Here is a 14,295-nt window from a genome sequence, read left to right as displayed (position 1 = left end):
AAAATCGATGTGATTATTTGCTTTTACAGTGGGAACTTTATGATTAGAGAAGTGTAGACTTTCTCCTACTCTCTCAAGTCTCCCCATTCTTCTTGGCTGACATCTTTGTCTCTCCATTGCCTGCACGCATTTTTTACCCCTTTATGACTGCAGCAGTTTCTGATTAACAGATAAATATCTTGTCCTTCTGTAGAACATGCTAAAATCTAAAGCAGTGAAAGAATCTTGCTAGCTAAAGTGACCATAAGCAATATTGTTCAATGTCTTGCTTCCTGCTGGAAATGAGGGCTTTTATTTGATGTGTAAATATATTGATTTATAATGCGGTATGAATTAATAATACCTGTGCCTATGCATTTCAGCATTCTCTCATTAAAACAGACATGACTATGGTATGAAGGAAATGTTAAAACCAGTAATATTTAAAGTATTTTGCCTGATAGACAGTGTGTGCTTTTTTTTTTAATAGTTCACTTGATCTGGCAAGCGTATTGAAACACCAAAGATAATTTTGCATAAAATGTATTTATATGAATAGATTTAAAACTGTGGAATAGAATTGTTGCTTTCAAACAGAGAAGCAAATAGGTATTTTCTCACTAGGACCTAAATAACCCACTCTGAACAGTCATTAAACTTTAATCTCGCTCAGGTACCATCAGTTTCACTTGAAAATCCTAGTGATGTGTTTGAAGATGGTGAAAATCCTCCGAGCAGTCGATCGTCAGAGAGTGGCTTCACTGATTTTGTGCAGTACCAGGCAGACACAGCTGATGACATTGACAGAGCGCTGAATGAAGGACACAGTGCTCCTGGCATTCCTATCATGGGTAGCACATCCTCAGAGACTGAAACAGCATCAACCGTGGGATCTGAGGAGACCATTGTGCAGCCTCCTTCCATAATGGCACAGGGGACAGCACCTCGAAGTGGGAAAACCATCCAAAAGACTGCAATGCAGTGCTGTTTGGAGTATGTCCAGCAGTTTTTAACCAGATTTATCAACCTGTATATCATTCAGAGTAATTCCTTGTCTCAGCCCTTAGGGGCAGAGCTTCCGGTAGACCCCACTAGAGATCAAGGACAGACCACAAAATGGGACAGAGAATCACAAGTTGATGCTAAGGTGAAGAAAACAAACAAGAAGAAAACACCGAAAGAATACCTTCCTGCCTTTATTGCTGCTTGTCAGCTCTATCTTGAATGTTCAAGCTTTCCCGTTTACATTGCTGAAGGAAACCGTACTTCGGAATTACATCCTGGGAAGCCTGACGTTGGTGAGCTGCGCTCTTCTTTCTTCTTTGCTTCTAAAATAGTTCTTTTAATTTAAAGTGATACTGCTCATGCTTTGTGTGTGTTGCTGTTTGCTGTTCCTCTCAGAAATGTAAGCTTGCTTCTGTATTGATGGGTTTGCTTTTGGGAAACTGAACTATTTTCTCATGGATTTTAAGAATATTGCTGGCCTGGGACTTGACAGTAATTAATATTAGGGTAACAGATATAACTATGCAAACTGAAGCCTGAGAGTAGAATCTAGATTTTCAGATGTTCCTCTTTACTGTATGGTCCACAATGTTTTCTTAGTCCTATTTTGTAATAGCTGCAGCTGACATCAAGTTTTTTAGCTTTGTTTTAGCGCTTTTGGGTTGATGTGCAAGTTGATCACTTTGTGCAATACATGGAAATTACGTGCTTCTGTCCAATAAAAATCATACCAGAGAAGGAAGAAATTCATTTTACTTTGCTCCTCTTAAAGGAACAGTTCTTGCAAACAATTCCTCTAGCTACAGTCGCATTAGAAAACAAAATAAAAATGGTGGGGTGTGTGAGCTGTGAATGTGTTCAAAAATAGGTGGCACAGATACAGAATTGTGGTTAAAATGTTGACAGTTCTGGATTACTGTAAAACGGGACGTTTTAGCTCGGCAGTTATTGTTACAGTTTGTAACCTCTTCAATTTATAGTTCAATTTTGATTCCTCTTCTGGTCTGTAGTTTGATTGTTGCTGTCTTAAAATGGTATCATGGGTATGCTTGGAGCATGCAAGAATCAGCTACAGTGATTTTGGCTACTGTCACAGTTGTCTGCTGTGATTTTACTTTTTCTGGGATACTTCATGGTTGCAGCTTTGTTATTATCCACAACTTTCTAAAATCTGTTAAAGGCTGAGCAGTGGGCACTGCTTGGAGGTGAATAGGCTTTTGGAAACAATTTCATGTGGCTGCTGCTTCTGTTCCTGTAGTCTTTAAGATGTGTTGTGTGTGTCTTCATTAAACAGCCAGGAACAGAGTATATCTTTGGCTTTGTGAGATCCAGACATAGCAAATATTTATGTCAGTTGGAGGTAACTTGCTTACAGCTGTTTATTAATTAAGGATATTCCAAGGCTAAAGGGATGTCTGCCTTTTACAAAAGATCCGTTTACCTTTTGTAAAAGATCTAGCACAGGATATTTGCGCTTCTGTAGCATCACCCTGAAAAATGTGAGGTTATTTTGGTGGTGGATTTTGGTTGTTTGGGTTTTTCCCCCCCAAACACTAGCAGCCTACAAGTGAGTGTTGTGGCAGAAGACTAAAAATATTTTTTCAAAACAATCTGTTTGCTTATTACTTTTCTGTGGATATAGCACTTTTGGTTATCTCTGCCTCGCCTGTGGAGCTTGAGCAGTACGTGCCTCATATGAAGACAGTGGCTCTAGGAATCCTTTTGACTTTAATTCTTCCATTTGCGTTGCTGGTTCATCATCTGCTTCTTCCCATGTGTGACGTTGCATTTGCAGTCTATTAAAGAGTGTGACTTTGAGGAACAGGTATACGTTGTAAGCTGTTGAAATCAGCAGGGGAGGGATTTTGTTTGGGATGTCAACATGTGCTGCACAGAGCGGCAGGGCGGATGGCAGTAGCACTTGGAATGGGGCTGCGGAGCTCACTCAGGAGAGTTGCTTCCCGTAACAGCGAATATTGGTGAATGGAGAATGGGAGCAGGTGGCTCCCGTAATTTGCACACCAGCCATTTCTGCATCTATTGATAGGTGTTTCTACTGCAGAAGAGGCTGTTTTTATTGAAGAGTTCCTAAATTTGGAACATGTTTTGGGTTGCATTAGTGATGTGACCCAGTTGCCTTGAATCAATGGTGAGAGTCATCAGTCTGTTTATTGTGAAGGAACCAAATTAATCTGATATTGATAGAACAAAATTGTGCTTAAAGTTTGCTGTATGCTTCATTTCTCAGATAAATGCGTGCTGTTTTTAATTGAAGAAATCAAAAAGGGAGCTGAGTCAAGCTCAGAGTAACATTTATATCTGTGAGCTCTAGAACATTGTGTGGAGCTGTTATGTGTATTTAGGCTCCAACTTGAATTGCAAAATTAACTATTGTGGATTTAAATTAGAAATGGCATTGTCCTCTCAGATCTAAATAGATGCTGTATTTGTGCCTATTAAATACTACTTCTTCACTTGTGTCTGATTGGAGCAGCATTTGTCTGTTTCAGCAACACAATCAAGAGTTCTTTTGAAGTTTTAAGAAAAATTGCTTTGGTACCTCTAAAGTAGAAGGGTGCGTTTTTCACTTGGAGAGGTGACTGTGAACTTCAAAGACACTTGCATTGTCAGGCCGGTGTATGGTATTAAATGAGGGTATGGTAAGAAGGGGAAAACAACCACCTACAGTGGAAACAGAGTGTCTGTCTTCTGATAGGATCGAGTTTCTGCCACCCAAAACATCCATTTTCACAGATACTTTTACTTTTAAAATGTTGCAAGGGAATTCTTTATATTTTCTGTCTGTTTAAACTTTATTTTATATATATATGTGTGTGTGTGTGTGTGTGTGTGTAAATAATTCTGCAGGTATGTATATTCTAATATCTATATAATGTAACATATGAAATATATATGATAATATTTTATATATATATAAAATACTACAGAATTATTCCAGACTACAAGCTCTGATGTTAAGACTTGATTACTGGTCAAGAATTTCCTGAAGGAGGAAAGTGAATAAAAGGATGCACAAACTACTAGAAGTCTGTTTTTGTCTAGAACATGAAATCGTGTGGATTTTACATTATGGCATTTTCATAAAAAATTATTTTTCTCCTCCTTGTTTAAATTTTCCTATTTATTTTTGCTTGCCAAAAGTTTGAAGTTGTACAATATTGTATTACTTTTTAAATTATTTTAAAGATAGTCATACATCATGCAGTATCTTTCTCCTAACCCCATACAATGAACAGGTTGAAATATGGAAGACAAAGGACAATTGTTCATGTGGTTATGGGACGTAAGAGGAAATATTCACAATATTTAAAATTGTTAAATGAATGTATCATCTGTGATTTTTATTTCAGACTGTGAACAAGTACTGCCTCCACTGTGGCTGCAGACTTTAATGAATGCTTGCAAGCAAGCGAGTGATTTCAGTGTTCAGGGCGTTACGATTTCCCTTGTGATGGACTTGGTTGGATTGACTCAATCTGTGGCTCTCGTCACTGGAGAAAATCTGAACAGTGTGGAAACTGCTCAGCCTCTCAGCCCTAACCAGGGCAGAGTGGCTGTGGTCATCAGACCTCCTCTTACTCAAGGCAATCTCAGATACATGGCTGAAAAGACAGATTTCTTTAAGGTACAGTGCAGTTACTCATTGCTGTTTTCTTTACTTCTTTTCCTGGCTGGTGAGGACTGACAGCCTTTGCCACTTTACTGTCCTTGGTATGGTGAACCAAATCTTCTTGCTGAGTATTTTGCTAACAGTTGTAACCTGTGTTAAACTCTAAATGAAAATACATAATAAGTTTTCCCACTGTGATTGTCTTACTGACTGCTGGGGTAAAAATCCCTGTTTGAATGAATATTTTAAAAATGTAAATAAACCCTGATTGAATAGCATCATTAATTAGCAAAGGTATGAAACTGAGATGTGCACAGTGTAGGAGTCTGGAAAACCACAATCTCTGCATTTTTGTAATTTATGTAGGAAATCATTTACAAAAGGCAGCAGGGTGTATTATGTAGTTATATACAGTGAAAACTTATTTCTGGAGATGCCTGTGAGTTCTGACTCCTAGCAGGAATTTTGTATGTAGTAAGTTATTGCGGTGTTTCCAACAGGTCCTTATGTTCATATGAACAAAAAAAGAACCGTTTGCAGTTTATAAATTGCCTGTTGGTCATGTGGTGTGAGCAGATGTAGTGTCTCCCATCTTTATATAGAGTAGTGTATATGTAGTGTAGAGCAAAACAAGGCACGGTGCTCATTCACGTGTCTCCTGCACCTTCTATTTTTGTGTACAAAGCATATAGCTTTAACGCTCTGGGACCAGTTGGGTGATGGAACTCCTCAGCATCATCAGAAGAGTGTGGAGCTCTTCTACCAGCTGCACAACCTCGTTCCGTCTTCTAGCATTTGTGAAGATGTCATTAGTCAGCAGCTGACTCACAGAGACAAGGCAAGTTGCTCATATATTTACTAAAAGATGACTTTAAGTATGTAAGTGTAGAAGTATTTAGAAAAAGGACTTGGTGCCTCAGAGAAGGGCATAAATAACTTCAGTGTTGAAGAAATGTTGCCATACATGGATTGTTTTGAACATTAAAAATACTCTTACCTTCTGCTTGCATGCAGAACACCAGATTTGTCCACCCTGACACTACCACCCTCTTTCCTCTATTCTCACTCACAAGAAACCTTAACTTTGTCTGTAGTAGTCGAGTCCTGTTTTCATGATGTCTTGGTGTTTCACAAACCTATGGAAAGTGTTTGTCATGTAGTGATTGAATACAGATTTTCTAGGTTCCATTCCAGTTGTCCTGACCATTCTTCTTTCCCTGTACAGCTCCATCAAATTTAAGCATGCTTTCTTTTACTGTGTCCAAACCAACTGCAGTTCAGTCCTCTGGTGTGCTCCCTCCTATGTAATCTAGTTCTTGCACCTTGTCTAATAATTTCTCCTGCTGTAGCACCTGGACCTTCTGCTTCCTTTCCTGCACAGAACTTGGAGAAGGAGCAAGAGCCAGGTTGTTGTCATCACCACGTCTCTCTTGTTTTTCTTGATAGTGGGGCTAGATTGCTTCTTTCTTAAGACAGCCGTATGTGGTCCCCTTTATATTTCTCTACTTTTTTTTCCTCTGTGTCTCAGCTGAGGTGTCCTTACTGCCTTTCTCTTTGTGTCACCACCTTCTTTTTACAGTTTGAGAACTGTATTCAATTCCTTTCCCATTCTGTGAGACACATCCTTATGAGTCTGCTGCATTTTATACTGTTCCTTTGCTGCTTCGGCTTCCATTGTCTCTCTTTTAAGCAGCAGTGAATTGTTTTTTCTTTTCTTTCCTTTGTGACTGTTTTTATTTGTTACCTGATTCTGGCTCTTTTTGTAAGAGTTAATGTAGCTGTAAGACAAAAGAGCAGCTTGCAGTTAACAAGACTTTATTTCCGGATCCCAAAATCTGTGCTTTGTGTTTCTGAGCTTAATCTTCTGATGCTTCTCTCAGTTACCTGTGTCCAGCTGAAGTGTTTCTCTGAGGCTCTTTTCCCCCTTAGGGAAGCGGATGAGTTGCAGTAACTGGATACTGTCAACAATGCGGCTTCTGTACAATTTGAACTCCACTCTCACGTGACACCTCTCTTCTCTGATTACTTGTCCTTGGAAGACTTCAATTTTGACTAGTTCTGCCATGTTTGCCAGTTCTCAAGGGCAGCTAATAAATTGCTCTAACGAAAATTGCCAGTTTTATGTGCATCTGTGTCTTTGTGGGAAAGGCACTTGCCTACTCAGCTCTGCTTGACAAGTCCTCCGTGCATTTCTTTGCACTGTGCCACTGAGGCTGCTCTTTTCTTGAAGGTCTTTAATTTCTATCTCTTCTTCATGTCAAAAGCCATGGGCTATAATCTGAGCAGAATCCCTTGAGTGATCAGAGGACTGCTTCTTTGCCTCCTATAACGCTGTTTGGTTTCTTCTTATTACTTTGTCACTTGTCCTGTTCTGGAACCACAGGTTCTAATGTTTGCTCATGACCCAACTTGGTGGATTTCTCCCATTCTTTATTGCTGCTCAAAGGTCTCTTATCGCACTGCTGGCCTTTTTCGTTTAGGTCTGTGGTGAGCCTCTGAGTCATGCTTGACAAAGGGGGCTTTTCAGCATTCAGCAGCACACTTATGTAGGAGACTTTATCTTCTACCAGAAGTTATGCTCTGCTTCTCAATATATAAAGCACATGCTTAGCTTTTACTGTGGTCAGTAGGAGTTCTGCCTGTTATGACAGGTACTATTTATTTTATTTTTTTTCCGTCCCCTAAGAATTTATTTTAGATAGACTGTCAAATTGACATTTGAGTTGAAGCCTTTGTAATACTTTACATTTTAGATACATGAACTGTTTTCACAACCCCAACATAATGAGTGATAGGGAGTTCCTTGCTTGCATGCTCTAGCAGCCCTTGTTTGTGTGACCTGAGAAGCAGTTACCTTTTTGCCTTTCTACCAGAGTAGCCAGGTCACCAAAAGTGAATGTGAGTCAATCTGTCAGTCACAGCAGCTTACAGCTCGGCATATTGCTGTAACTGCCGATGATTCATAGTTTCACTTGTTAGGCTGCTCTGTGAACTGCTGTGATTATGGATGTGGCGCTCGCTCATTTCTGCCAACCTCACTGTGAAAACAGTAATTTCTTACATCTTCCCAGCATGGATTGCAAGGGCTTACGTGGAGTCATCTGTATGTGTCTGACAATTGGTATTTTCACTCTTTACTCAGCAGATATTAGTGAATAGGTTTGTGTAACTGTATGTATTTTTTAGCAGTGTTGGGGTTTTATTTTCCCTGTAAGGAGCATATTTTTTCTAAATACATGTGATGCTTGCTTTACTTTCCAGAATGCTGTTGTTTCTCTTGTGGTGGTTTGTTTTTTTAGTGTACATCTAATGTGACCTGTCTTGTGTCCTTTCTGTAATTGTCATTTTTTATAACTTTAAAATTTTCATTATTGTGGCAGATACTGGCTGTATTAGCTGCTGCAAAGCTGCTCAAGCTACATCTTGTAAATTAAGTCTGGAAGTATGCCAGATTGTCACAGTGCTATCAGCAGTTTTTAGTTTGGTCTCATTTTGATTAAAGAGAAAGAAATCTATTGTTCATTCCCTATATGCACGTATTTTAAGAACAGACAAGTGAAAATCTTCGCCTACTTTTCTCTGCTTATCATCTGGTAATTTAGTTCAAGGTCTGATTCTGTTTGAAAGTAACGTTCATGCTTTTTTCAGTCTAACCATCCTGATTGCTGTGCGTTGTTTGTTCACCCCTTCAACTGCTTAGTGGCTTCCTTGTCTCTTGGCTAAAGCTGGTTTTAATACATGTACCCATGTATTGGTGTCATAGCACGGCATTTACTGTTGTTTACAACCTTGCTGGAGTAACTCTGCCTTGATCAGCCATAGTAAAGAGAGGGGCATAAAAAATTGTTCCTTAAACACCATTTTCACCATTAAGTATTCTGCATCTTATTACTTGTCATTAGGAGCCCTTTGGGCGGTAAGCATGTCCTTATTTGTCCAAATAAAACTCTCGGTTTCACAACTAAATGTGGGATGTTAGTGATGAACTCTGTCTACTTTGTGTCTAGCTAGAAAGAAGTCTCTTTCTAGCCAACTTACATTTGTTCCCTTATTTCCAGGGATACTGTGTTTTAATCCCATTATTCCAGATGCTATGTCTAAAAATTTCTTTTCCTTCTCTGCCTCTTCTCTGGGCCTCTGTATACTTGAGTTTTTCTATTCAAAACCGTGGTGTCTTCTAGTGCCTTGATACATAAATGCACTGAAAACAGCTGTGTAACTTTTGAGAGTGAAATAGGTATTGTTCAAGGTATCACATTAAGTATTTAAAACTTTTTCAAGCTAGACTTTGACACTAAAGCAGCCAAGATCAAGATGAGGAAGAATCCTTCCATGCTGTTAAATTGTTTGCAGGGATCTATTGTTGCCTATTACTGTTTTTAATGTTAGAAACCAGGATTTGAACACATAGTCAAAGAAGTTAATTTTAGTAATTTCGTTATGTCTCTTAAGCTGCTGTATACCTCTCTTTTTTTCCTAGTTCTTATTAAAGGCTGTTGTATTCTTATAGCACTAACCTATAATTTGGTCCACAGAAAGTGAGAATGGAAGCTCATGCAAAGTTTGCAGTGCTATGGCATCTCACCCGTGACCTTCATATTAACAAGTCGTCTTCCTTTGGCCGTACCTTCGACAGGTTGGTGACTGCAAGCATGATTCAGTTGAAATAATCTTGCTTCAAAATCTTTACCGACATTGTACTGGCAGCATAGACTGTTTAGAAGTTGGAGAACTACAGTGTAACTGTGAGAGCAAGGAAGGAGGACAAGAAATGAATTCGTCTTGGACAAAATGATTATGCAAACTGTAAATTTTTCTGGTAGCTGTAAAGAGTAGGACAGGAGTGGTCACACGCTTCATTGACTGTCACTGTGGTTCAAATATTTGCATACACTGAACACAGTATCTGAGTTCTTGCTGTGATTTGGTAAAAACAAAAGCAGGAGAGAGAGGTCAATGCAGCAGTGAGTTATGTGAAAATGGAAAGTAACAGTAAAGTTAAGAAAACTTAAGAACAAAAGTGCAAGTAAGCACGAAGATATGAAAGTTCTTGTGTTTACTCTGCATGCTTTGTGTCAGATGTCATTTAGAGCAAGCAGCAGATGATTTCTGTTTTACATTCTGGTATCAGACTGCCTTCATAGAAAAAACTAGGTTTTCCAGACTCTGAACTAGTCTTTCCTTCCTCAGCTAGCAAAAATGTTGTGGAAAAGTGCTTATTTAGATTTCCTAGTATATACTTAGCTGTAGGAAATGGAGTAAAAAGGTTGTTATTTATTTGACTTGATACTGTCGCTGCAGAAGTGGTGATCAATTCCGTATGTACAGCTAAAAGCTTATGAACATGTACTACTGGAGGATGGACAACAGTCAGTACAGTTCAGAGTCCAATATATATGTGGTTTTTCCCCAAGTCTGGAAAGGATTCTAAAGGCTTAAACTATTAAAAGAAGAAAATAATGATAGTAGGAAGTGCTGAGTTGACAAGTATATTTCTCCTCTCCATTCTTGAAGACAAGATCTTTGAATAAGTTATCTTCTCTTTTCCATGCATCTGTGTGCACCGGCTGTTAAAGTTGTACTTCATATACTGCACTAGCACATAATAGGCAACCAAGGCTTGTTATGCCAGTAGCTGTACAAATACCTGAACTGACTATGCAACTGCTACTATTAGAACAGTTATTTTAACTGACTTTATTACTAGCTCTTCGTGGCCATTTCTTCATTAGTCTAAAATATGAAACTTCAGGTTGCAGAGTTTGGATCCCCAAAAATTACTGTTTCTTATGGAGGAGACACTGGAGTATGTACTGACGTGTTGAAATTAATCCCATTTTAATTTGATATATGATGATTCTGTGAGTAGTGTAGAATTTGTGCTAGGTTTATTCTTTCTGTTCTAGATCTTTGTTTATCATGCTGGACAGCCTTAATAGCTTGGATGGTTCTACATGGTCAGTGGGACAAGCCTGGTTAAATCAAGTGCTTCAAAGACATGATATTGCGAGGGTTCTTGAGCCCTTGCTGCTACTGCTTCTCCACCCAAAAACTCAGCGAGTTTCTGTTCAGCGAGTACAGGCCGAATGTTACTGGACTAAATCTCCCTATCACCCTGAAGAAGATTGTGAAAAGCACTTTATGCAGAAGTTTAGCTGTGCTGATGGTATGTACACAACAAGTTCCTTATGTAACTTCTTTATTTGCAAGCAGCATTAAAAATGTAGTAGAAATTTTTGAGAGTAACTCATAAAGTGCTGGAGTAGCTGTTGCTTGGATGTGCGTTTCTGCATGTTTTTTCTAATTCAAGTTTGGGTGTCCCAAGTGTTGTTGAAGTTTTATTGTGCTCAAATTAAGATGCTGTGAAAGTATTTTAATACAGGGCATTTTCTAATGTCTTACTGAATTAAGTAGAACTTAAGAATATGGCTTGAAGCTTGACCAAGAAATTAAATTCTTTTACGAATTAGGACCAGTGATGTGGGGCTGGCTGAAAACATACTGATAAGGTTTGAAGGAGTTTGCATGTATTGTGTAATTTTAGTAACATACTAATAATTCTTTTTTTCATGAAAACACAAGCAGATAAGACTGCCTAAGGTTTCATGGTAGAATTGTTTTGCTAAGGTCCATTGCTAAAGTAATCTTGCTTTGGTTATGTGAATGTGTGTCATTTGCTTACTAACATATTATTTTTTTCTGCTGTGAAGTGGATAGACTCTGTTTACCATGCCCTTGTAATTTGAAGTCTCAATAATAGTTTAAATTCTAAATTTTAATTCTAAATTCTTTTTCTGAAGAACCAAATAGCATGTATATAAAATTCTGTTGTGTTTTCCTTTAAGCATTTTCCGATGTGCCTGTAAGCCAAGGACAACTTATTATACCTAAAGAAGGCAATGAAAAACAACTTGCTATGGATGAAATGGAGAATTTCAGCCTGACCGTCAACCCTCTGAGTGACAGGCTTTCCTTGTTGAGTACCAGCAGTGAGACCATACCGATGGTTGTGTCTGATTTTGACCTTCCTGACCATCAAGCTGAAATACTGCAGAGTTCTGACTCTGGCTGTTCTCAGTCATCTACGGGAGACAACATCAGTTACGAAGTAGAAACGGAAAGCCTGAGTGCTCAAGATAGCTCTCAGACTCTGAGAGAAGACTCCCCTGATGAAATTGTGCAGCAAGTTGTTACGGATCTTATATCCAAAGTTGTAAGCGGTCTTGGAGAAGAGCCTGAACCAGTTAAACATAGTCTACACTGTGAGGATACTTTGTGTAAATTCAGCCCTTTGGATAACTCTGTAGAGGTGACCAAAAGTGAAGATCAAAATATTCAAAGTAGCCAAAGTAGTTTGCTTAGTAATGACAGCTCCCGATTGCTGTCAGCCTCAACTGAGACTGGACTTGAGAGCTTAAGAGATGAAATTTCGAGAAATAACTCTTCACCCTGTATTGCAGAAAGCCAGCAATCCCTCTCTGATCTCACTCTTGCTTGCACTGAATCGAAGTCCAGAAAGCGAAGTCACAGTAGTATTCAGTTCAACTTTAAAGGAAAGGTACCAGAAAAAATGCCAGAAAAAGAAACAATTGTTAAAGAGGCTGGTAAGCAACCGGGTGCAAAACCTAAAGTGAAAATAGCCAAAAAGAAAGATGAAGAGAAGAAGAAAGCACAGACAGAAAAGCTTAAACAAACAAATGTCTTCTTTAGTGATGGTCTTGATTTAGAAAACTGGTATAGTTGTGGAGAAGGAGAAATTTCAGAAATAGAAAGTGATGTGGGGTCCCCAGGAATACGAAAATCTCCCAACTTTAATATCCATCCGTTGTATCAACATGTGCTGCTCTATCTCCAGCTGTATGACTCTTCAAGGACACTGTATGCTTTTTCTGCAATTAAAGCAATTTTGAAAACAAATCCTTCAGCTTTTGTAAGTGCTATCTCCACTACCAGTGTCAACAATGCATACACTCCTCAGCTGTCGTTGCTCCAGAATCTTCTGGCCAGGCATCGAATATCTGTCATGGGCAAGGATTTCTATAGTCACATCCCAGTTGATTCCAACCATAACTTTCGGAGCTCTATGTACATAGAAATTCTTATCTCCTTGTGTTTGTACTACATGCGGAGCCACTATCCAACTCACGTTAAAGTAACCTCACAGGATCTAATAGGAAACCGTAATATGCAAATGATGAGTATAGAAATTCTGACACTTCTTTTTGCTGAGTTGGCGAAAGTGATAGAAAGCTCTGCAAAGGGCTTTCCTAGTTTTATTTCGGACATGTTGTCCAAGTGTAAGGTTCAGAAAGTGATCCTGCATTGCCTGCTGTCTTCTATCTTCAGTGCCCAGAAATGGCACAGTGAAAAGCTGGCTGGAAAAAACATAGTGACTGTAGAAGAAGGTTTCTCTGAAGACAGCCTTATAAATTTTTCTGAAGATGAATTTGATAATGGTAGTACTCTGCAGTCACAGCTTTTAAAAGTACTTCAGCGGCTGATTGTGCTGGAACACAGAGTATTGACTGTGCCCGAGGAAAATGAAACGGGCTTTGACTTTGTCATAACGGACTTGGAGCACATTGGTCCCCAGCAGCCGATGACTTCTCTTCAGTACTTACATTCCCAGCCAATAACGTGCCAAGGCATGTTCCTCTGCGCAGTGATCCGAGCTTTACACCAGCACTGTGCCTGCAAAATGCATCCCCAGTGGATTGGCCTTATCACTTCTACGTTGCCTTACATGGGAAAAGTTCTTCAGAGGGTGGTTGTTTCGGTGACTCTTCAGCTCTGCAGGAACTTGGATAACTTAATTCAGCAGTATAAATATGAAACAGGATTGTCTGACAACAGGTATGTGTATGTAGAGGTGTATCGTCTTTCTAAGCAGATTTGATTGTGTTGAATTACTCTGCAACCAGATGAAACCATTTTAAAAGAAATTATTCATATTGCAGGCCTCTCTGGATGGCATCAGTCACTCCCCCAGATATGGTTCTCACTTTGTTAGAAGGGATCACAACAATAATTCATTACTGCCTCCTGGATCCGTCTACGCAGTATCATCAGGTAAACTTATCTGGGTGTCTGAGAGGTTCCTATACAGTACACTGCAAATTAAGAACTGTGTTTATATTAGCAGAATTTAAGATCTGGGTGGGCAAAATACCAAATATGTTGTCTTTGCTGCAAGTATGGTTTTTATTCATAACATGCATATCTCACAGTGAAATTATTTTTCTACTAATTATATTTTTAAGAGAATAGTCTTCAATTTTTTTAGGTTGGTTTGCTTTTGGGGGGTTTTTTTAGTACTGAAATACCTAAAGTAGGAATTCTTAGAGCTGACTTTGTGGAACTTCCCAGACTGGTGCCTGTTCTGTTATTTTCTGACTGGACTGTGTTCATCTTGCAATATGTCAAAACGTTCTCTTTCTGTTCCTTTTGTGTATTTACAATTTGCCTTTTTAGTCAAGCAATATATTTACATCTTATTTTGTGAGCATAGTCTCTGTTAAGATTTTGGCCCAGATTCTGCAAGAAAATTGCCCCCCCGCTCTGTCTGCAATCTTGGTTTTGCTTTTTGTTTGTTGTTTCTTTTGTTGTTGTTCTTATGACCCTTTGCCTTCCATACATTTTGGTGTAACTGAAGAGTGTTTGTGGTTTGAGCAAGTAAATAA

The 14,295-nt window shown here is 38.9% G+C and overlaps 1 protein-coding gene across 2 annotated transcripts in view; it reads left to right on the top strand.

Moving 5' to 3' along the window:
• DOPEY1 (dopey family member 1) overlaps positions 1 to 14,295 on the top strand; it is a 53,922-nt gene that overhangs the window by 20,385 nt on the left and 19,242 nt on the right. For both annotated transcript variants that reach the window (XM_010185857.1, XM_010185858.1), the window contains exons 14-20: positions 653 to 1,277; positions 4,356 to 4,630; positions 5,301 to 5,453; positions 9,151 to 9,251; positions 10,522 to 10,785; positions 11,483 to 13,468; positions 13,573 to 13,684. In XM_010185857.1, the coding sequence (XP_010184159.1) occupies positions 653 to 1,277; positions 4,356 to 4,630; positions 5,301 to 5,453; positions 9,151 to 9,251; positions 10,522 to 10,785; positions 11,483 to 13,468; positions 13,573 to 13,684 (3,516 nt within the window). The remainder of the gene's footprint in view (positions 1 to 652; positions 1,278 to 4,355; positions 4,631 to 5,300; positions 5,454 to 9,150; positions 9,252 to 10,521; positions 10,786 to 11,482; positions 13,469 to 13,572; positions 13,685 to 14,295) is intronic.

This window comes from Mesitornis unicolor, unplaced genomic scaffold (assembly GCF_000695765.1).
Source record: "Mesitornis unicolor isolate BGI_N332 unplaced genomic scaffold, ASM69576v1 scaffold5866, whole genome shotgun sequence".
Classification (NCBI taxonomy): domain Eukaryota; kingdom Metazoa; phylum Chordata; class Aves; order Mesitornithiformes; family Mesitornithidae; genus Mesitornis; species Mesitornis unicolor.
This window is presented reverse-complemented; position numbering and strand designations above follow the sequence as displayed.